The following is a 23971-nucleotide window of genomic DNA, read 5'->3' as shown; positions in this document are numbered from 1 at the left end:
CCAAAAATTGGTCTGTATCACTAGTTAAAATTGCCAATTTCTCTGGATTTAAACATTCTTTGAAACATTTGGGATAATATAAGTACACAAGTCAGAAAATCGTACATATTGTGCCTTTAAGAAAATTAAGTTTTAACGCAAAACATATTATCTGAACATAAATCTTAATATCGAACACAATTTTACTAGCAGTTGCACTAGATGACGTGTAAGCAGAAAACCACCATCACATAATGACATCAGTGTCTGAGGCGAGGTTGGATGTTTACCTACACATATCTCGTCTTCCCCAAGATACACACATAACCTTTCCTTTGACTGACACTTTCTCTGTCTCTATTTAACATCAGATAAAGACAGCGAGACCGTCTCATCCTTCCAAACAACCTTCTGCCTCATGACAGACCAGATAACAATGCAGAGGCAGGTAGAGGGAGAGAAAACAAGAATTATTTCCATGCACAACTGAACACCTGTAGATGCATCACACACACAACACACACACACACCTGCAGGTTCCAAGACCTCCTCAATGACGGGCGGCAGACGCAATCCGCAGTCCATGGTTGTCGTGGCGACAGGCCTCAGGAAGTTGGGGGGGGGGAGATGTCCAAACACGCTCGCCAATGAAGCAGGCGCAGTGATAATGGTCAGAAAACAGAAGGGACAATCACACACAGCCCTGCGAGGAATGTCAGGCTCCACACACACTGTGCTGCGACGGTCGATACATCCTGAAACACACACACACACACACAAATACACACAGATCAGTTCGATATCCTTCTAAACGACTGCGGAAATCACCGTCTAAACTGCTTACAGTTGATTTATTGCTCTTCCTGAACAACTGTGCAGTTCTCTCACTCTCTCCTCTGCTCTCTGTTTTTCTTATCGTCACCTCTGTACAAAACAAAGCCTGAAACCCTGCACAGCATCAAGGGTATTTCAGCAGCATGATCATTCAAACACACAGAAAGCATTGCTCTGCTTACCTTTAATGAGATCTGTGTGCAGCTCAGGACACTGACAGCTTATGTTCCCGTTACTCGCTGTGCATTATGTGTCGTTTACTGCGCGCCCTCCTCTCGCCTCTCCTCCCTCCTTCCTTCCCCCTCGCTCTCTCTCTCGCTCGCTCACTCGCTCTGGCTCTCTTGCTCCCCCATTTATCTTTAACCTCAGTTTGCTCTTCACTCATCTGTTAACTGTGCTATTGCTTTGTGTGGTCCATTGTCTCACAGATCCAACTTTTGAGGACATCTTGATGCTTTTTGCACTGATATACATTTTGGGTCCATGATAACTGCAAAGTAACTAATTAAAAACCAGAAGTAAGTTTGGTATAAGACATTTGATGTAAGATATTTCTAGTAATATATTTCATTCAATTTGACTCTTATTATTATTTTATTTAATTATTCATTTTATGTTATTTTTACTATTTATTTAAGTTAATTCTTAATCAGTTTTATTAAAAGTTATCAGATATTATTATTTTAAGCCTTCATTCTATGCAGCTCTGGAATAATAATAATAATAATAATAATTTGTTTTATTAAATATTATCAAGGATTATTATTTTATTATTTTAAGCCTTCATTCTATGCAGCTCTGGAAAATAATAATAATAATGACAATAATAAACATTTTTGTTTAAAAAAATATGCCATGTTTTAGACCTCAAATAATGTCACATTAAAGCTGTGCCTGAAGTTATTGCACCAAATATATATATATACTTAAACACATACCTATAAATATTAAATACAGAGGAACTGTTTATTTTGTAGAGGTCCCCGTTTTTAATGCTAGTATTAACAGATAGTAAAAATTATACAAATAGACATTAACAAATATAAATAAATAGCAAATAGTAAAATTTGTTGAGTAGTGTTATTGAAATTATTAGCTTAAAGAAAAAGTAGCAAGTATGCTATTCTAACAGCAATAAACAAACATACTAATGCTAAACTGTCAGGAGGGATCGTCTATATATAAATACACTAGTGAGGAGACAAGAACTCTTATTTGTGTCTCGTATCTTGGTCAGATTAGCCTTCTCACAAGTGTATCTCGATTTACAATGGCCTGTAGGAGATGCAATGTGCAGCAGATGTTGTTCTTACCAATTGCCACAGTTAGGGAAGGAACCTTGCTTCATTCATTAAGAAACTACAGCTGCCTGAGAGACATTTTGTCATTCGCAGAAGCTCTGCCTGCAAAACCATTCAGACTGCGTGTCAACGAGTGAGAGAGAAAACGTGACGAGCTGCAGCTGAAACGAGGCCCGAAATCTTCCCGTTAAATGAAGAAAGTCATTGGGAACGGGTCCTGTGTAAAGTGTAAACTGAAGGTTTAACCACATACTTACACGGATACTCCTGCTCAAGGTTACGTGTTGTTTATTTGGGAGTCCGTTAACAAGCTCAGTGTCGGTCATTTTCTCTCCGTTTCACATAAACACACTAAAATAGCTCAAAGGGAATCAATGTTTTAAGCTTAAAGCTAACAAACTGACCAAAACTCCTTTGTAACTGCAGAAACAAACGATTTACCACAGCAAAAGATCGATATGTTAGCCTAATTTAGACTAGGCCGATCCGTGTCCATTTTTTCCTCTAACAATTTTCTTCCAACAAGTCATAGCAAACCCATTTGTTCTTACCAGCTGAGGAAAAAAGTATTACAATAAATCGCTGATTTATTCTAAAGATGATTAGCTCACATCAGACCGTGCAAATGATTATTATTGTTGTACTTTTTCTTAAATTATTAATGTTAACAATATCAGCATTGTGTGACTATGAGTTTTAGAAAATGTATAGAGTTTTAGTCTAGAAAATGTCACGTGGTTGGCCAGACAAGGCCTTTGAAATTTTAAGTCAAAATGGTGAAATTGTCAACTATGTTAATTGTCAACTAGTTAATTACTAGATATGAACATATGAACTAACTATGTGTGTAGTTAATGTTTCTGGTCAACTGCAAAGTATTTATTTTTTTTTTTTTTTTTACATTTTAATTAACTAGAATGCTTATTTTCATTTATTCATACAATACATTTTATATACACACAGTTTGGTGATCGTCTTAACATCTCTTCAAATTCTTCAAGGCAGATTTATGAAAAAATAAAAAAAGATTAATAATGTAAATGCATGCCCAGTTATTAAATAAAGCTGTCACGGTGTAATAACATTTTCTTCCTGTTTCAGAGCTTCAAACATGGTTGAGATAACAATTGCAGTCCACACTTTCCCCATCCAGGTGCTCCATATTGCACTGAAGTGAATGAAACTGCCAGTTCCCAGATGGATTGCATTGCCCTGAGCACTGCCAATCTGCTGGAAACACTCTGCGACCTTGAGTCACAATGCTCGGGTTCCTGAGTTCAGAATTGCTGTTTCTAAACAACAGAAAGATAAGAGCATCCCGGGACATAAATTATATCAGTAGGAAAAGGGATATGGGATCATGGGATAGGGCATGAAACTGATGCCATTTTGAACATAATAGACCAGGGGCATGATTTTTGATTGAAGAACAGATTGGATTAAATCAGTGGTTTTCAAACAGGCCCAAATAAGACTTAGGGTTGAGTAAATAAAGATGTACAACATTAAACCAGCATGCGATTTCTGAGTTTATTTATCTTTATTAAAATCATCTTAGACAGGAGGGCCTATGAATATTGTCTTTTTTTGTTTTAACTTTTTAAATTAACCCAAAGGAAGAGCATAGGAACGACTCATTTCATTCACTAAATGCCTTTACAAAACTGGCAATTAAATATTGTCAATAATAACATATAATAACGCACAGTTCTTGGCAGGAAAACACTTGTTGTAATAATAAACATTAAAACTAAATTAGGCTGTTTTAATGAAAATCAGGAACCGTTATCTCATTTTTAGTGTATGCTTGTAATAAATAGAATACAGCTACTTCGAAAATAGAGAACAGTGAAAGAGACACACTGAAAATGAGAAATTAATCATTTTTAATACAAAATGAAAAATTGCTAATAATATACAGTTATGCTTGACTCATACTATACACTGGAATAAAGATTGTGATCCCCTTTAAGGGCGCAGGTTGTAAAGAGGATTCAGTCACAGCTTTACTGATTATACGGTGGAGGAGGAGGTGGAGGTGGGGGCTGGAACATGAAGCCCTGATGTGGCCCTGGGGGCCAAGGGGCCATTCCCATGTGAAAGGGTGGCGGTCCGGGAAAGGGTTGCATCATTGGGCCCTGGAAGGGAAACATGTGTGGATCTGGAGGGGGGAACATGTAGTCAGGTGGGAAGGGGGGCCGAGCGTGATAGTTGCTATGAATAGCACCACCACGATTGTGGTGCTGCCCACGAGGAACGCTGCGGTTCTGTCGAGGCTTCCGCCGGCCGGATTTATGAGGGGGCAGACATTTATGGGCATCCGATTCATCCTCTGGAAAGTCAAACAGTGGTTAACAGTGCAGTTAGTACATATGAACATTATTTGTGGTGCTCAAACAGGTTCGAATTCAACTCATATCAGTAATAAAATAAATAAAAAAAGATAAATTTGACTCACCTGAGTCAGAATCGTTTTTTTGCCGTCTCTTATGCTCTTTAAGCTTCTGTTTGGCGAGCCTCTCTTTCTCATCATCACTAAAATCAAGTGCCTACATACACACAGAATAAAAACCAATCAGTTGAGAGGTTAAACCATCACTTATTAACAGATAATACTGATGACACACTATTAGGGCAGGATATCACTCTATTCCCTAGAGTTTAAGCCTTCGCTGACCTGATTTCCTAAATAATTGTTATAAAATAGATTCACATTTACCTCAAGGGGTGGTTCTTGGTCATTTTTCCAGGATGCATCTGAGCCCTTGGTCCTTGTTTGAGAGAAATAATTTGTATGTAATGTTTTTTGGAGAAAATACCACAGCAGAAAAAAATATATATCGCATTTCAGTAAAACACACCCAAGTTTTCTCAAATGATGAGGTACTCACTCTTGGAGAAGCTGTGTAAAGATGTAATCGGTGAAATCTTTAATTTTGGGCGCGAAGTAAACTGTATCTCGAATTTTAAGATCTTTCTGGTCGATATCGTCATGGGAGTTGAACCTCAAAGCATAGTATGGCTGACAAACTGGACCGAACACTTCAAAGATCTAAGGAGAAACCGACAATATTTAGTCCAACAAAAAAAAAAACTTCTGTTTATTGGACAATATGAAGACTTAATCAAGAAGTTCAAGTGTTATAATCACCACCTTATAAGACAACAGATAATTTTAAGGATGGTTACAAAAAAATAAAATAGGCCACAGAAGGATAACTGTTACTGACCTTGCCAATAGAGGTTCTGTTTTTGGTGAATAACACACTGTCTTCATTCAGTGGTGGTGTGTTCTTGTACGACTCCACAATCACTAAATAAAATGAATCGCCTTTATATGAAATGTCCTCTAAATTCAGTCAAGACAAAGCTTACATGATGCCTCTCAGTGAAGATGTAAAAATATGAAAAAAAAAAATTTTTATGCTAAATTAGCTGATAAATATTTATTTATTCATAACAAAAAAGGATCACGTGACAATGAAGACTGGAGTAATGATGCTGAGAATTCAATTTTGCATCATAGGAATAAATTACATTTTAAAATATATTTGAGATAATAATTACTCTTTACAGTATTTTTTAATGTATAAAGATGCATTTTAAAGATGCATTTATCAAATAAATGCATCTTTAAAAAAAAAAATTCCTTGTATGACAGGAAAAGTTATGCTTTGAGAATGGCAGATGCCTGTATACCTAACTGCTCCACAACACTCGATATTGTGCCAATGGGCTCCATCTCTGTATCTTCTGGAAGGCTGATGTGGAGGTTCTCCACTGCAGGAAGGTCCTACACAACAGAAGATAACTTAAACTTCATTCTCTTTCATGTCTGACATTAAGATTGCTCTTAGTTTATTCGATTACAAGTGGAAAGCTCAGGAAACTGAGAAATACTGCCAACAGAAACAGCAGTTTGGTTTATAGATTGGCGTTTGCCTCTCCCTCTCACCTCGATAAGCAGCTCATTCTGGGTTTTCAGTGGTGTAGGCTTTTTCTCATTGCCCATGGCAACACCTTCATCGTCATCTTCCGCATTGTTCATGACTAAATTAAAAGGCTCAGAGGAGGAAGAGGATGAGGAGGTTGATGAGGAGGATGTGGAGGACGAAGAGTCTGAGTCACTGAATCACATTAAAATAAGAATTAATCAATTATAATCAATAAGATTAGTTTTTTATTTACACTATGTATATAATGATAAAATTATCATAAATGAGCGTTATAGGAAGATATCTAAGCACAGATTTTCATGTCCTCTTATCTTACCTGTCTGAACAGTTGTCATCTGAGCCGTTTCCTCTGTACTGCATGCTCAGCAGACCCAATGATCCAGTTCCAGAGTGTGGACTAACCACAATTCCACTCCGGATCTCTTCAGGTCCAGTCTGAATGCTGGAGATCTGATCCCCTGCCAGTCCAGACTGATTGCTGGATAAGGGTTCTCCTGTTGGCTCAAGCTGACCACTTGAGCTCTGATCTCCAGTTTGATCAGATTTAATGCTGGTGCAGTGGTCTGCTGTCAGTCCAGATGAACCACCAGTGCCCTGATCTCCTGTTTGTTCAGTCTGATCCATGGTAAAAGGTTCTGCTGTTGGTCCAAGTTCGCTACAGGAGCTCTGATCCCTTTTCAGTCCAAACTGATCACTGGTAAATGATTCCAATGGTGGTTCAAGCTGACCTCTGCTGCACTGATCTCCTAGTTGTTCAGACTGACCACTGGTGCATGGCTCATCTGTTGGTCCAAGTTGAGAATCAAAGTTCTGATCACATGTAGTTTCAGTCTGAAACTGTGTATTATTAATATCCAATTCCATTTTCTCTTTTTCAGATTCTTGATCTGGATTCTGTAAAAGAAACAAGATTGTAACAGTTAAAACACAATACATCAGATTTATTGTTATTGTGATCTAAGATAACAACACAATACGAACTTCATGGAGTTTGATTACGTTTCTAGATTGTGGGTTGGACTTATTAAATCTACATTTCTGACATTTAAATCCCCGGGAACACATGATTCGCCTGAATGCACTGTAAGTCGCTTTGGATAAAATCGTCTGCTAAATGCATAAATTTAAATATTTAAATTTAATTAAATTTTAATTTAAATCGATTTAAATGCCTGTCGCGTTTGACTATACCTTTAAATTGTTACTTTTGTTTATGCTTTTAAAATGGCTTGAGCACTGACTTGACTTAAAGCATTTTATATAAAAATAATTACGCAAATATATTATTATCGTTGTTTTCGTCATAACGCGGTAAACTACATGATATGGTGACGTGATATAAACACGGGGGCGACCCGCCACATGTAAAATAAAACAGCCTTTTCTGTACAGAAAACTTATGTCAGTTCTACATCTAACATAAGTGCAAATCATTTTAATGATATAGTGCTGTTCGTTGCTTTATTAGTGATATCTTTTTTATTTGGATAAATACCGAGGGCCCCAAGTACGTTAATCAGAATGCAAGATTAGTAACCGAGGAGGGTGGCAGTAATGCTGTGACTTGCAATCCAATTTACCATCCAACATTTGATATTTCATTCTCTCATTGTGAGCTGCATTATCCATCGCCAGTTCATAATTGTGACTGTACTGTTGTGGGTTGAAGCACATGCTCGTTTATAATCCACGTTTTAAGTAATTTCAAATGTACACTTTTCTAACCGTTAGTAGGAATTCAGTACGTAACGTTACCAAGTCTGCCTAAACTACTGAACGATCAAAACATAGGTAAGGTTATAAAACATCCTTTACCTGGCCATCAGTTACGTTCTCTGTGCTTGAATTCTCCATGTTTAGGTTTCCACGTGAGAGCAGCGTGAAGAAAGCGCTTCAAAAACGATTTTACGTCATTGGCGTCACAACAACAGGAACAGTAAAGACCATTCCAAAATAAAAGTCCCAAATGTGAATGGCAAAATAATAATTAAATGTTTAAAAATAAAGTAAACGCGTGTTCATCACCTATATTTAAAGATATATGAATGTTTTGTATTAATATGGAGAACGCTTAGAAACACTTACGAAATAAATGCAAAAAAAATCCCCTTGTTTTCTAAGTTAAATGCAATGTCAGCTAACGTTACTCATGTAGCCGCCTGAGGTACAGAAGCACTAGTATAAACCTGCAATGCAATGATTTAGTGTCTGGACTCTCAGCTAAAGATAAAATTGAAAATGAAATGCTTGATTCGCGTCATTATTAATTTCATGTTAAACGTGAATATCAGACCTGAATTTGGCTTCCAAAACATCATTTGAACCAAGCTACGGCTAGTGTAATGTTAATACAATACCAGCAGATGGAGCTATGGGTCTCTACATAAATCCATGTACTTGTACGTTTAAAATGCAGGGTACACAAAATGATTTCTAAGTTTTATAAGTAAAATTATTTGCACATCCTCATGTTACACAAAACCTGTATAACTGTTTCCGTGGAACACAAAAAAAAGATTTAAAAACTGCGTTTTTCATTGAAAGCGAATGATGAAAGTGGCCTTCATTTGGCCTTCAACGTCTTGAGAAAAAAAATCATACAGATTTAGGAGATGAGGTTGAGTAAATGATACATAATTATTATTTCTTGGGTTATTTTATTGCTTTGGAATACTATTAAAGCATAAATAATTTTTTTCGCTTCTAATTTAACTAAACGGTAAAATTATTCACCCCCATCTATCAGTTTGAGTTACACATTCTGATGGTTTAATGAAGGATTAGGATATATATTCTAATTTTTAAACGAATATAAAACTTTGCAGTGACACTAGTAAACGGAGACAAAAAGCAGCACACACAGAAATGTCAGGAGGCCACGAAGCCCACAGTGGTTTAATTCTAAAAAATATACGGCATGATTGACAACAACCTGGATCAGATGAAATAAATCGAATTAAAAAAGTATGAAAAATAAATAATTAAAAACGTTATGCAGTTTTATGATATAATTTTGCTCAATTGTTATGAAACCTGCGACACCCCTAGGACTCAAATTATGTGAACTTGTACTGAGCAAGTATCACTTTAAAGAGGAAAAAAAAAAGAAAATAAATGTAGGGTTTATTTAATGAGACAAATCCCAAGGTTTCAAAAAAATAAAATACAAATTATATATATATATATATATATATATATATATATATATATATATATATATATATATATATATATCCTTAGTCACGTTAACATATAGATAAACAATGGCACATATTGGATATCTAATTTAAAAGTTAAGTGGTGATGTCATATTCAGGAGACAAAGTTAAATAAATTACTACCATTAACATACATATTCGAGTATTATATACAAGGGAGTTATTGGAACAAAAAACAATTTCTACAATTCAAATTTCGTTGTCAACGATTCTGAAGTTTTACCCTATTTTACACCATGTGTTTGTGTATGTGTGTGTTAGTTCATGTATTTGGAATAATAATAAAAAAAAATAAAAATAAAACAACAACCCTGCAACAGTGCAGTCCTGTGATAAACAGGCGATACTTTTATGCATCCTCACCAAGTCCAGCAAAATAGACTCTTTCTCTAAAGGAATAATATAAACAAACTCCTCTATGTACAGGATTGAACAGAACAGGTAACAGACTAAATAAACACTGATTCTGACAGATCCAGGGCTCAGAGGCTGGAGAACAGAAGAGCATGACAACCGGCATCTGATTTTGGAACAGGCGGATTCAGTTTTTCAGAAACTAAATAAGATATGGCAGGTCTGATATCTCATTCAGATCCAATAATACATCTATACCCCTTTAGAATGCATATTTACAATTCGCATACTTTCGTTACAGGAAATGATGCTGAAACCAGGTGTCACGGCGAGCAGCTCCAGTCTCTGGCCTCTGATTGGTGTAAACAGACACTTGATAAAATGAAGAGGTCATGAAACCCATCCACACACCATTTTCCCCTTTTAAGTCTGCGTTTTTCGTCTTCTAAAAATCAATTATGACAAAACACATCCCTCGTTTTCCTTCAACATCCCTTCAATTCTCAATAGCAATAGTGGTTTTAACGTTCATAGGAAGAACCCAAGAATTTAGTTTGTAAACAGTCCAATCTGAATCTCCGGATGGCATCTTGATAACTGTTTGGACTTGGTCGAAAGTGATGAGAATGAACGCTTTTAGATTATTTCCATGTAGATAATGTGAAAGAAAACACTAAATCCTTCATGAACCGTTGCACGGACGAAGCCACCAATCAGAAGGGAGCGAGAGAACTTGACCGTCCAATGAGAAGGCAGAATTTGTGATGTGTGAGTCCAGACTCGATGGACGATTCCAAGCAGTGGCATAGTGACAGTAAGGAGATCAGAAGGGGTTAAAGGTCACTCTTTTGTGAGCTGTGGCTAGTTATTGGGCATTTTTTGGGCCCCTGCATAGCTTAAGGTGCCATTGGCAGTATTTCAGCAATATGGGATGAAGAATCGCAGGTCATGTCTTTTCGAACAAGCGTAGGACAACATCCAGGGCGAATAGGTGTGTTTGAAACAAGCCAAGCATGGGTGAGTCCACATATATCAGTCTTTAAGGGATTTCTTGGGTTTTTGTATATTTTCGGCATGTTTTTTTAAAACAAAAACGCTGAAATGTGGTGAGGTGCGACATCGTAAAGTTCAATACCACCAATACGGAAGCCTGTCCAACTTCCCTCTGTAAACAGCAGGCAAGCACTGCCCATTGGCTATGAGCATTTTCCGTCACTGGCTCCGCCCCCCACAAAGTGTCACAGTTCTGTCCTCTGCAAGGCCCCTCCCCCTACGCATCTGATAGGCAACTCTGAATACTATCCATCCATAACTGGGCATTTTTGTTGTCCTGGGCACAGAAGTTATACACTCTTTTGGTCGTCTTGAGCTGAAAGAATGGGGAAAAACATTAATCATGAACCATGGTCAAATAATGCAACATGCACTGATGGAATTATAGAGGCCGTACATCAAAGAAGGCTTTGTCATCTATGTTTTTAGGTGCTCCCATTGTGGGCGTCCCAGGAAAGACAGATTCCACTTCAGCTAGATCAATCACTCCCTTACACTCTTTATCTTTCCTTGATTCATAGTATCGCAACTAGGAAAAAGAGAAAATGAATAAACACATTGGAAAATAATACATTTTAATTTATGACACGCATGCTTTGTTTACTGAATCAATTACAGTTCCGAAACCAAAGTTTTCAGTGCAGCAAGTACCTGGTGTTTGGTCTTATCCAGTACAAACCAACGCGGTTTCCAAGGTTTCAGCAATGCGCCTTTTTTGTATAAAATACCCTCAAAGCTCCTACATCCAAAAAAGAAAAGAAAAATTACATTTTAATTCAAAAGATGTTCTAACCTTCAAACATGCAAACCTACAGTAAAGAGCATTGTGCAGTTTTATTAAGATGAAGTTTTTGAGTTCATATTAAAATGACATCAATTATATTTGCTAAAACATATTTATATGCATTATTTGTAAAAAAAAAAAAAAAAAAAAAAAAAAAAAAATATATATATATATATATATATATATATATATATATATATATATATATATATATATATATATATATATATATAATATATATATATATATATATATATATATATATATATATATATATATATATATACACATACACACATATTAGTATTATTTATTAGCCTTTATTTTTACAGTTTCAATTTTCATTAAAATTTTTGTTAAAATGTGGGTTTTTTACAATATTTAGATTAATCTTTAAACTGTTTTCTTAAAATTTTTGTCATTTTAATACTTCAACTTTAACTTATCTATTCCAGTTAGCTGCCAAGGCAACATTTCTAAAAATAAATACTCACAATGAATCTAATATTTCTATATTTTTATTTAGCATTTCATCATGTCAATTACTATTTAATAGTTTTACAATGACAACAATGGTAAAGAAAAAAAAAGTATATGTGTATATATGTGTGTGTGTGTGTGTGTATATATATATATATATATATATATATATATATATATATATATATATATAAATTCTTAAGAATTGGGGGGGCTATAATATACTTTACACTTTCCATTATACATTCATAAAATGTTAACCTTTTAACCTGAAATTTAATAAAAAACAAACAAACAAACATTGAAGTTGAAAATGTCATTGCCCCAATGTGACCGATGAAGAGTGTGTTCACAGACCTGTTCTCGCTCTCAGTGCTCTGGAACTGGCTGTAGAGTGTGCTGGTACTGGGTCGACCAGCTGCAGGTGTGGATGTGGCGCTGACCTCACAGTCCAGTGCCAGGTTGATGGAGGAGCCGACCCCGCTCTCCTGCAGATACACACCCTGAGAGCGCCGCTGGTGACTCAGATTAGATGACATGAGCAGAGAGCTGGAGAACGAGTGCTGGGGAAAAAGGAACTAAATATTAGTACACCATCCCATTAGTAATTTGTAGATAAAGGTAAGATGGTAATCCATCTCTTACCCTGCTCTCTAGTCTGGACTCAACCCGTTGGGCCGTCTTAATCTTGTCCCAGGTGTCTTTCCATTTTTCCATTGGTTGTCCCAACTCAGTTTCCAGGTTCTGCACATCCTGAATAAAAATATATTAAGAAGGTCATCAGCATACATGTATGAAGACAACTTAATTATAATTACGACTTATTTATTTCTCACCTGCAAGAGTTTGGTGATGGCATCAGGCAGTACTTTACTGAGGCTGTCATAACACGGCCATACGATCCTCCGCTGGGACTTGGGGGCCGTCGTCTCCTGTCTATCACCAGCTTCCTCCAGTGGCTTCTCCGGCCGACCCCGCACTAATTCCCAGTCAAAGGACGGACCCTCAGAAAGTGTTTCCTCTGTGTAAAAGTCCCAAACCTTCAAGTTGGAGATAAAACTGTAGGGCTTTAAGACCTGCAAGACAAAAGAAAATCAAGTTACACTTACTAACCAATAGAGGGCACTAGAGTCATTTAGTCACATTTTGTTTCAAAACTATGTTAGAATGTGAGAACAAAATTAGAAAGTTACCTCTTCCTCCTCAGGTGAAAACATGTAGTTGTAGAATATGGGGGTCTTCTTGTTGAGCCGGTCAATGTAATCCCAGACAGACTTGCACACCTGAGGATTCTTCCTCTCACCTTTTTCCTCATACAAGACACCTACAAAGACAATACATTGGGATAGGGCCAAACAGGGTTCAGTGATTGAATGCTATAAATAAGCATCCTGAAACTTCCTGTAATACATCACTTGACTTTTAATAGTACTTCACAATGACAGTGCAATAATATTGAAAAAGATCTGATCACAATCTCATTATGAGTCATCTTGACAAGTTGGCATTACACAGCATTTAATAAGTTGCTGATTCATTTCTTGGTAGGCAATTTAGACTCACCAAGCTCTATGCGCTCATAGTCTGAGTCCAGCAGGAAGGTGCGGAAGCGGTTGGAGACGTAGTGGTAGGCTAGGAACTTCAGATAGTACTGACTGAACTCAAACTCCATGGGGAACTGTAGATGGATCTGTTGGGAAAATGAGCAGAGGAAATGATCATCAGATCTTAAGCTGCAGAACAATTAATTAAATCTGCTAGCATTAAACATGGATTTTTATCTTCTCCCACTTTGGCCTAAATATCTGCCATACTTTTTCATATTTTGTTACCTTAATGTAACAAGCTTTGTCTTTTTAATAGGGATGTTAGTTTGGCTATAATGCTCAAACAGCCTGCAAAATAGAAAAACCAACATGACAAACAATCATGATAAAATCATGATATTTTGCCATATCGCCCACCCCGAACAAATACACCCCACCCATCCCCCCAACCATGCTGCTGTTTAAATTATTTTAAACAGCATTAAACCTGTTGGTAGCTTTAAGTCTAAAGTACTACCTGTATTTTTTATTTATTTATTTGTTTGTTTGTTTGTTTATTTGTTTATTTTTGTAGTGTTTGAATAAAGTGTGCCAGTCTTTCTTAATCAACTGATATGTTTTAGGTGGCTAATTGAGCAGAGTAATCTCTTTTATTTTATTATTAGAAGTAGTATTAGAAATAAAATAAAATTAAAATAATAAAATAAAATTATCGGATTGATATCGGAATCGGCAAATAGCCAAAGCAGCGGCATCGGTTTAGGAAATGAGAAAGTGGTATCGGGACATCTCTAGACTGAACCTTGTGGGACACCTATATTGTAAACTGGAGCACTAGTGTTTAGGAAAAAGCCATTTCAAAGGAACAGAGAGGACAAGTTTTCTTCTTCCAAACTGCCTTTTCAGTAAGAAGGACATGAGATAAGAAACAAGCTCTCCTGGATTTCTAGAAGCTTAATCGACTTCATTGTGTAAGAGATATCAATCACCTTAGATTTCTTGTCAAGTTCAGATTCACTGTTCCGAAATCCCACTATTAAGCAATCTTATTCTTTAAACGTGTGGGGAAAGAAAGTCTATCCTTATCTTCAGGGTAAATCAGCTAGAAGGCTTGGGCAACTCGGATGAGTTTGGGTAAGGTATCTCTAATCTTTGAAGGTGTGGTCTGTTTAGAGTGACAAAGCAGAAAGTTGGGACAAGTATGTGTAGATCAGTATGTATTCACAAGCTGCCTTTCTGTACCTGCTCATCCTATCACCAATCATACAAGGTTTATTCTTTTTCCTTTTCATTAGACAAGACCTTCCAAGAAAGGGGTGATTCCTCCTTATCATCACCCAACAAACAGCTGGTGTAAGTTTTACGATGGACAAGATAAGAACTTTCTAGAAATAGATTTAAACAGCTCCACTGAAAATCTGAATGAAGAATACATATAAACAAATGAAATATCCATCTTGCAATGATGCCATGCATCTGAGTGCATAAAGAAAATGGTGGAACATAAAAGAGAGTTTTAAAAAGTTAAAATACGTGGATTCATCATCACAAATGCTTGTGCAGTGTATAGTGATTTCCCAACCAGCAAATATGGGGCAGGTTGAGAACGTTATCAGCAACTGTGCTCTCTGATTATTGGTGCCACCCACTGGAAAACCTGTATTAGACAGCCACCAGTACACATACCTGGTGCACACAGTCGAGGAACTGCAGGAAGACAGGTGTGAATCCACTGCTCTGGCTGGCTAGTGTCTGGGCTCCACGGTGGCTGAATCGATGACCGAACGACAACCACTCTTTCTCCACGAGCAGCCTGAAACCATCAATAGTTCGGTAGTACGGATCCGACAGAAGTTGCACCAGGGACACCACCTGCATCCAACACAGCATTAATGCAGACATGGACAAACAAAATACATGGCAGACACAGCTCATGCATGCTTAGGTGTTTGTCCTACCTGTGTTGTGACATCCCAGCCATCTTCCAAACTAACCATGACGGAGGAAGCGGTTTCCAGGAGTTCCACAACCAGAACGGACACCTGTAGAACCTTGTGAAGCTATGGGACACAAACATCAAGAACATAAAATATTGTAGAACCAACTGACCAATACACTGTATCTTTAAGTGTTAAATTAACCCAAGTAAAAGGGGAAAATGGGTAAGGTACCAGATTCATCCACTCCGATTCCTCCAGGCATCGGTGAAAGGTCATGTTTGCGTTTGGTTCAGTGTTGGGTGCAGAAGGCACACAAGCTTTCATCAGCTTCTTGAAACTGTTCTTCAGCTGCCGAACATCAAAGACCTCGATAGGCACCACCTCCCACTGCTGGAAGGAGTCCTGCTTTCCACCCTGACCACAACAAGAAGACTGAGGGCTTAGTTTAGATTGATTTAAATACAATGATCATTGTCAAACTCTCAAATCTCTTGAGAGTTTAGTATTTAAGCTAGTAACCTTGAGCTGGGACTTGTCTCCAATGATGTAGAGGTACGCTCTCTGTTGGCGAAGGAAATAGGTCTCGGATGGGCCTCCATTAGCCTGGGGGGACTCTTTCCCAGCCAGCCTGTTCCCCACGTCAGGGTTATACGTGCTGAGCCGCCCACTACCACGAATACTGCCCCATTTTCCTGGGAAACACAAAGACCAATGAAAATCATTCACTGATGTAGAATGGGCGATCAGTTCTGCGTTGTGGAATCACCTGTGTGTGAATTGGCATGTTTCAGAATTTGTGATTTCTACAAACACCAGACAAATGACAATTTGGTGGATCACATGCAATGAGATGCGCATCCCATCCTCACGCACAATACAAATAAATCAAACAGACATGTTGGTCAGTGATTAGTTAGCAAAGGAAAAGAGAACGACAACACTTCAGGGACACTTAGTGCTCAAACCCGCTAGAATCATTGTCGAGAGATTTGATTAGTTAGATTTGAGAGCAGGGGCGGGCCTACTGTACCTCTAGGCGAGTTGCGGGCCTTGACAGAAACTCTAGGCTGAGAGAGGGAGATGACCCTTGCCCTCTGACCCAGCGCTAAGGTCAGATGACATAAAAATGCCCATTACTATCAGCAAACATAATAGAGCAGCCAATAATAAGCCAATGCAAAAAAAAAAAAAATCCCCATATGGGATTGGATGTCAAAAATTATAGTTGAATAAAGAACTTGACAAATGGTTGGGAACAGATGAATGGATGGCGGGTTAAGTTGTGAGGATCTTAAAAACACACTCTCACCTCCTCGACTGAAGGTTCCTGGAACATCCTCTTTAGTCCCCATGACTTGTTTCATTAAAGCTCCTATTTTAGGCTGCCTCAGCTTGTCTGATGAGTCTGAGGCCCCAAAAATGACACATGTAACACATTTGGGGGAGAATATCACAAGTGAATTGTTAAGGTATACCTAATTGACATTCTCTGGGAGGATTAGTATTGTTAGGGTTAAGCAAGGGTTAAAGGTTAACCCTAACCTGAGTTGCTCATGTGTGCGGAGGTGAAGCCGCTGAGCGTGTTCCTCCCACTGGCCTCGCTGTATGAGGGCATGGAGCTGATGATGGCCTGCAGGTACTTCTCCTGCTCCAGGCTGGTGGAGTCAGCCTGCGATGGGCCTGAAACCAACCACAAACATGTTTACTTTAAGTTTTATACCATTAATATGCTCTGGTTGATCTCTTCCTGTTCTAATCTGCTTTATGTGGCCTAGTACTAAGAGAACTGGGCTTAATAGTAGATATCAAACAGCACAGTACTAACACCCCAAAGGTCATGGGTTCAATTCCCAGGGAATTCATCAACAGATAAAAAGTATGAAAGTGTCTGCAAAAAGCATGGATGGATATAATAGAAATTAATATATTTACAAGTGTAGTTATAGTTAAATAAAATGACAAAACAGTTCTTGCTAAATAAAATAATGCTTAAATATAAAATAAGATGAAAAGATTAGTTGAAATACTAAAATTAAAAAAGCAAAGCAAAAAAAAAAAAATGAAGCTAAATAATATGAAACAAAATGACAAAAGCACATTACACAATTAGTAAAACGTAAACAAATGCAAATAAAAACTGAAAATATATTATAATTTATTATTGCAATAAAAATATATAAAAATGAATATAAAAAAATTAATAAATGAAGTTATGGATTTAGCAGACACTTTTAACCAAAGCGACTTGCAGTGCATTCAGGGTAACATTTTTTACTTAACGTGTTCCCTGGGAATCGAACCCACAACCTTGCACTGCTAACGCAATGCTCTACCACTTGAGCCACAGGAACACATATTATAATAAAAAATAAAATAAATAAAATTTAAAGAATAGATAAATAATATAATTGTGTTTATATATACACAAGCACACAAAATAACACTTAATCCTATTTCTAAAAAAAATGTAACAAGATATTGTTATATAATAACTTTAAATAGATAATTCTAAATATAAGAGAAAAGCTACCTCCATCTCTTTTAAAAAAAATTTTTTTTGCTTCTGACTCTGACCTGCTGTGGGCGCATTGGGGGATTTGAAGAAGCCCACGACGCCTTTAGCATGCAGGCCGGCCGAGCGCAGCAGCACAGCTTTGGTGCGTGAGTTCCTCCAGCACACCACAGGGAAGCGGTTCTGCCGGTAGCAGCGGCAGATGCGCTGGATGGTGGCATCGGGGATGCTCTGAGGCACGATCAGTAACCCTGGATAACTGAAACACACAAACAAGCAGCCAGTGAGATTAAGGTATAATTGCGGTGCTAACATTATGGTTTTACTGAGACTGAACTTGTGTTTCTGACCTTCGGCAGACTGTGTACATCCGGTTGACGGTGGAGATCCTGAAGGGCTCGTTTTTGGAGCGGGTCAGGCTGTTGCTGAGCGTTCCCAGTCCCAGCCGCTGGTAGTCCCGACAGCAGGCCCGCTCGACCACATTACTCATGGTCTGCCGGTCTGACGAGCGGATGGTGGAGGAGAGCGTGAGTGAACTCTGGTCCGGCTCCTCAGACACTGCTCAGTCAGAGAGGTTGCATCATATTACACAATCACATATCAGCCATCACTCTTATCAGTTCTAAATGTGTGTTTTTTTTCTTACCAGAGATCTCATCCTCGTCCATCTCTGACTGAAAACTGCTACGGTTTTCCAAGGTTGGTGGAGAATACTTCTTCCGGGTGACATACTGACGTCCGATGGTCCTCTTTGCAGTTTTAACAAGGTTTCTAGACAGCGTTCTAGAAGAAACAGTGGCTCAAACATTTGAATCACTTGAAAAATCTGATTTATGTTATGTTTAAGACTTATATCAAGACTTAACATGCATATTTCTTTAAATATAAAAATATATTTTAAAATATAAAATCTATATAAAAAAAAAAAAAAAAAAAAAATATATATATATATATATATATATATATATATATATATACATACATACATACATACATACATACATACATACATACACACACACACACACACACACACACACATACACTTTACTATTCATACACGTTCTTAAAATGTTAAATATGTGTGAATAATGGGCACAACTTATATCTAATTTAATATTCAGACTAAATAAAACATTTTATATTTGTTTCATTATTTTTATATCATATAAAAACTATAATATGAAAATTCACACAGACCAAAGTGAATTATGTTTGTGTGGAAGTATCAAGCACTTTCCAAGTCTAGAGGGAAGATTTGCCATTTAAATGCATATCATATCTGAGGTGTATTTTTCAAAAACGTTAAAAGCTGCTCTCAAAAGCGCTTGAAGACGATTGGTCCTGCACTCAAAAGCGTATCTGAGTTGGCCTTGACACCCATTTGCAGCTAATGCAGGATCTTAACGCAATTTCCACTGCTGAATAATTTACTGCTTGTCAGCGCCACTACACGTTATTTCTTTCCCTCTCTCTCAGTTTTTGACCAGTGTTACTGAGACACAAACAAGAAGAGGCTGGATCTAGAAAGAAACCGCATGTGTGTGTGAGACAGAAACGATTGGAAAAACAGAAATGGTCTAAACTGGGAGCCGTGTCACACAGGTCAGCATCCATAGAGTTCTTACTTTAGCGACTGGTTCTTGTCCTTGGTCTTGTGCTCCACCGCCAGCTTGGCAGACTGACCCACGGTGAAGGCAAATGTGCCCTGGACGTGCTGTGGGTATCTGAGCTTATGCATGTGCTTCCTGAACACCTCTGCGAGATCTGACGCCACCTCCTCATCAAAGGCAATCTTCATCAGCTTCATGACACAAGAAAAAATGATATATAATGTAACACTAGTCTGTGTTAACTGAATAAGAAAGGGTTTTGATCAATTCTCACATTACTAATTCAAAAATATAGCTTAATAAAACACTTGCAAGCAATATTTGCAAGCAAAACCCATTAGACGTCATTCTCTTGAGTTTTTCTTTGGCATCCAAATAATACTAAATATTAATTAAAAATATATATTAAATATTCAATAAATATAAACAAACATTAAAACAAAAAATTACTAATATTGTATTTAATACATATTTTGGAATTATAAATATATATAAAATGATAATAAAATACTAGAATTATATCATATTAACCTGAAATAACTGAATAGAAAGGATTTTTTGTGCACTTAATGTAATGTGAGTTCTGGAGTTAACAGGAAACAGAGAAAGGTCAGGTGATACCCAATACCTGAAAGGTGCAGGAACGCAGCTGGAGCCCCTCCTGGACTAACTGATCCATGGGAAGGTTAACAGAGATCCGCTTCTCTTTCGTGAGGGAGGCGATGGGGAAGGAGCGCGTGACCACTTGCTCTCCGACTGCACGATACAAACATGTCAAACTGAATGCACCTACAAAAAGGCTTTTTGTGTAACATGCACATTGGTTTTCATTTTCAATTTCACAGTGTGACATTGCAGGACATGCAGGACATTTCTAGAATTCATAAACCCCAGCATCCCAACAGCATGACTGCAGAGACTTCACTAAAGTAAGCTGCTCTAAACGAACTACACAAATCAAACCCCAAACGACAAGCATGACTTTGTCCAATAGGAGTGTACCGAGGGGGTCAGTAGGTGTTCCCTTGAATATGAGGCGGTAGTTAGAAAGGAAGATGGCTCCCTCGGCGGGCAGCAGGGGCGGACCACCCAAGGCGCCCGTGGCTTCCTCTCGGCCGTCTGTTATAAGGTGCACACGCATGCCGTCCATCACAAACTCCTCACCGGGGAGCAGCGTTGGTCTCAAAAGCTTGGGCTGGAGTCAGAGAGACAGAAAGAGGAAAAGAAAGAGGAAACGAGCAAAGTCAGTATATATATCATGAATATATATCTCAAATATGAAACACTTCATTGCAAACATGCAGAATGCTTCAACAGGTCAAGAACTGGAGGAAACTGAACACAAAAACACAGCAAAGGTGCATTTTCCTCTTTCTTGAGCATGTAAAAACACTTTTAATCTAATGAACCAAATTCATCAGAAAGTTTCAGGTCGACATGAAACTGAATTTTGTAGTAAAACATTGAGTAAAACAGAATATTCTATCAAAGTGTGAGTGTTTTTATCCATTAGGAACTGATTAGATTAGATTTGAACTGATGCCTTTTTTTTCCTTACATTACATTTTTACTTCATTATTAATAAATAAACTATATTTAAATTACATTATTTTAGTTTTTTAATAAATTGCCTGAATTAATGATTTTTAGAAAATATAATTGTTTTTTTAAGTAAAAATAAGTTAAAAAAAATTAAACATCTTTGTTTACTTAAATTACATATTTTAAATTTAATTATTAATAAATAATACATTATTAAAAATACTTTTTTTTTTTTTACAATATTATAGAAAGAGTTCATTAACAAAACAGTATGTAATATTTGGATGAAAGATTACAAAAGACAAATATTTTATATAATGAGCCCTGATGAACCACACACAACAGGACCGTTCACATGCATTATAAAGTAAACAGGGTCAATTTCAATTTTCCATGCTGACTGGGACACTTGGATAAGTGTATTTATAATTTGGATGTAAAACATTCTGTCCCACAGTTCTTTCGCAATTTAATTTCACATGTCCAGATATGCCAGAAGCAACATTTTTATCTGGGAAAAAAAGCCTATGTTTATGCCACTGAGCATTTTTCCCAAATAAACAAATGCATTATGAGTCCAAAAAAAAAAAAAACGGTGAAGCACAGCCAATTTTTTCATCTAGACCAAAACAGTCTCTAGATGCTTATGCATGAGCATATTTAATCACATTTAGTGCTGAGACTCTGAATGATATCCAGATCTCATGAGAATCTACTGTCTTCCAGAGAAATGTGTTCTTGTGAAGGGAAGTGATCTTGAGTCCATCTGTCTAGCGCTGTACAGCAGGTGGGCTCCATTCACACTCTCCTGTTTGATTTCTTGGGAAAGTGCTCAATGCTGGCATCCTGTGACAGCATTGGTTGCTAGGCATTGAGTGATGAAAGATGCATGACTGCTTTTCCAGCAGTCTTTAGAACTCAGTAGAGTGAAAAAGTCCAAAAACACGGCAAGGTCTTTATCACACTTCACTGCACTGTTCTGGCCTTGTGCTTAAAGGAGTAGTTCAAGATGAGTAAATTTACTCATGTTCTTCCAAACCCATATGACTTCCTTTCATCCATGGAAAACAAACATAGTAGTTTATTTAGCAGGTGTTCGTTTCTATAAAATGACGGTAAATACATAAAATGTAAATAAATAAGCAAATAATTAAATAAATAAAATTAAGTCAAGCAGATGTTGAATGGCATGAGGGTGTGTAAATCAAAATAATTTACTATATCATGATAAAAAATAAATAAATAAATAAAATAAAATGTCTGAAAGGACATGGGCATGAGCAAATAAATATAACTTTAATTTTAGAATGAATTAATAATATTAGGGTGAAGATAATTTTTCATTTAATTTTAGGTGCATACTTTTGTTTTTAAATACTAAAATAATTAATTGAAAGAAACTAAGTAAAATATTTCTGGTGTGACAAGATAGAGTGTAAATGAAGACAATTTATAAAAAAAATTTAAAAAAATTTGAAAGGAGATGAGCATGAATGAATAAATAAATTTCACTTTAGTTTCAAGGTGAACTAATAATTTTAGAGTGAAGATTTTTTATTTAAATAAGGTGAATAAAAAATACATTATTTCAAAAATAATAAAAAAATATATATCTGGAACCACATGAGTAAACACCAAAATAAAATAAAATAAAATAATGTTGTACCAAGATCTTTGATAAAATCCAACCTTTGTGTTAAAGGAAAGCACAGCAGAATGGCAGACTAAAGTGTGCTCAGAACAGCAGGCCAATAAGACCAGCATGCATCACTCAGGCCACGGTCAGCATACAAACGTACCTGCCGTGGCACTCGGACTCATGGGTGGAGGGGCTGAAGTGGGCTGTGAGTGGATCTGCCTGGTTTTCTACACTGCAATTCCTGCTCAGCGGAACATAAAACAATGAGTTGGTTACCTTTTGGATGGGCGGCAGTCGTTTGCTCTCCCTGTGAACCGCGTCCAATGTCTCGATGTGCATTTGAACGATATCTAGAAGACAAACACCATAGCATACTAATATTTAAAAAACGTATCATTTAAAGACCAATTTTGCACTATGCATACACATTCTGATGGCTTCAAGTTCGGTTAAATCTGTAGAACATTTACCGGGTATCATTGTGTGAAGGGCCTTCAGGTGTTCGTTGGTCACGCCGCTCTCGTTGCACACTTTATCAACAAAGCGGTTGATGAACCGAACGACAGAGTTCGCAACATCCGAGCTCTCCGCATCCTCAAAGCCGCTCTCGGTGTCGTAGCTTTCTGCCATGCTGCCCGCAATACTGAACGAATGAAAAACTAAATTAGCGGTCAATTTTTATTTTTGGACTTTTCATTTTATTGCACTGTATTTTATGATTGTTTTTGTGGCTACACACAGCAGCACACACCTGTTGGTGACGTAGCTGTTGCTGACGCTCTCCACGTCTCCCAGGCCGGTGTTGCGGAGCAGGCGGTTCTTGCTGGTGTCGAGCGGCAGCAGCAGGTAACTCATGCGGTTGGCATAGTGGATGGCCTGACTGAAAACCGTGCTCTCTTCCTTCTGAACGCGCTCCTGCTGCTGCTCTTTGCTCAGCATGGGCCACAGACGACTCTGTTCCGACGCCAACTCCAGAGCACTCAGCTGCTGACCCCCAACACCCTCCCCATCCTGAAAGAGACCAGAGGTCAAAGGTCAAATGCCAAGGGTAGCAGTAAAATAATAGGAAAATCTAAAAATGTTTAATGTAATTTTTTTCTATATTTTTTTTTAGAACATACACTACTGTTTATGTAAAAGATGTTTTTTAAAATATATGCTATTCTCATGAAAGCTGAATTTATTTGATCAGAAATAGAGAAAAAATAGTTTTATTAGT

General features: G+C 37.3%; 3 protein-coding genes across 12 annotated transcripts in view; all 3 read right to left on the bottom strand.

The window, feature by feature from the left end:
* The window catches only part of LOC113058055 (coiled-coil domain-containing protein 136-like), a 31204-nt gene extending 30078 nt beyond the window's left edge, over positions 1-1126 (bottom strand). For 3 of the 5 annotated variants that reach the window (XR_003277909.1, XM_026225726.1, XM_026225751.1), the window contains exons 1-2: positions 996-1125; positions 510-734 (exon numbers count right to left, since the gene is read on the bottom strand). Coding sequence is in view for 4 of the 5 variants with exons in the window: in XM_026225726.1 (XP_026081511.1) it covers positions 510-564 (55 nt within the window). In the remaining variant the exon portion in view is untranslated. Of the gene's footprint in view, positions 1-509; positions 735-823; positions 928-995 lie in introns of all 5 variants that reach the window. The other 2 variants (XM_026225735.1, XM_026225743.1) reach the window with 2 other exon arrangements.
* Positions 1127-3978: 2852 nt separating this feature from the next.
* On the bottom strand, positions 3979-8020 carry LOC113058040 (H/ACA ribonucleoprotein complex non-core subunit NAF1-like). Its single transcript, XM_026225703.1, has 9 exons — positions 7886-8020; positions 6387-6964; positions 6070-6241; positions 5814-5907; positions 5345-5427; positions 5006-5166; positions 4834-4885; positions 4573-4663; positions 3979-4446 (listed from the first exon to the last, which is right to left on the bottom strand). The coding sequence occupies exons 1-9, from the start codon at positions 7922-7924 to the stop codon at positions 4121-4123; spliced, it is 1596 nt and encodes a 531-aa protein (XP_026081488.1). The 5' UTR covers positions 7925-8020; the 3' UTR covers positions 3979-4120.
* Positions 8021-10142: 2122 nt separating this feature from the next.
* LOC113058000 (myotubularin-related protein 5-like) overlaps positions 10143-23971 on the bottom strand; it is a 58320-nt gene continuing 44491 nt past the window's right edge. For 3 of the 6 annotated variants that reach the window (XM_026225676.1, XM_026225680.1, XM_026225689.1), the window contains 24 exons: positions 23504-23763; positions 23223-23395; positions 23029-23102; positions 20574-20766; positions 20200-20327; positions 19587-19762; positions 18605-18741; positions 18309-18516; positions 18021-18217; positions 16989-17126; positions 16756-16851; positions 16477-16551; positions 15966-16138; positions 15678-15860; positions 15465-15566; positions 15193-15378; positions 13523-13649; positions 13153-13283; positions 12796-13035; positions 12605-12712; positions 12317-12522; positions 11347-11434; positions 11093-11224; positions 10143-11011 (listed from right to left, as the gene is read on the bottom strand). In XM_026225676.1, the coding sequence (XP_026081461.1) occupies positions 10913-11011; positions 11093-11224; positions 11347-11434; positions 12317-12522; positions 12605-12712; positions 12796-13035; positions 13153-13283; positions 13523-13649; positions 15193-15378; positions 15465-15566; positions 15678-15860; positions 15966-16138; positions 16477-16551; positions 16756-16851; positions 16989-17126; positions 18021-18217; positions 18309-18516; positions 18605-18741; positions 19587-19762; positions 20200-20327; positions 20574-20766; positions 23029-23102; positions 23223-23395; positions 23504-23763 (3630 nt within the window). In that variant the 3' untranslated portion in view covers positions 10143-10912. The remainder of the gene's footprint in view (positions 11012-11092; positions 11225-11346; positions 11435-12316; positions 12523-12604; positions 12713-12795; positions 13036-13152; positions 13284-13522; positions 13650-15192; positions 15379-15464; positions 15567-15677; positions 15861-15965; positions 16139-16476; positions 16552-16755; positions 16852-16988; positions 17127-18020; positions 18218-18308; positions 18517-18604; positions 18742-19586; positions 19763-20199; positions 20328-20573; positions 20767-23028; positions 23103-23222; positions 23396-23503; positions 23764-23971) is intronic. The other 3 variants (XM_026225693.1, XM_026225696.1, XM_026225684.1) reach the window with 2 other exon arrangements.

The sequence above is a fragment of the Carassius auratus genome, chromosome 4 (genome assembly GCF_003368295.1).
Source record: "Carassius auratus strain Wakin chromosome 4, ASM336829v1, whole genome shotgun sequence".
Lineage (NCBI taxonomy): Eukaryota > Metazoa > Chordata > Actinopteri > Cypriniformes > Cyprinidae > Carassius > Carassius auratus.
This window is presented reverse-complemented; position numbering and strand designations above follow the sequence as displayed.

Bases quoted from the DNA above. Each gene is read 5' to 3' on its own strand.
- LOC113058040 (XM_026225703.1), bottom strand. From the start codon at position 7,924: ATGGAGAATTCAAGCACAGAGAACGTAACTGATGGCCAG. The intron at 5,428-5,813 runs GTATACAGGCAT...CATTTTATTTAG, and splicing joins GAGTGTTGTGGAGCAGTTAG to TGATTGTGGAGTCGTACAAG. The intron at 4,447-4,572 runs GTGAGTCAAATT...TTGACTTTCCAG, and splicing joins AAAAAACGATTCTGACTCAG to AGGATGAATCGGATGCCCAT.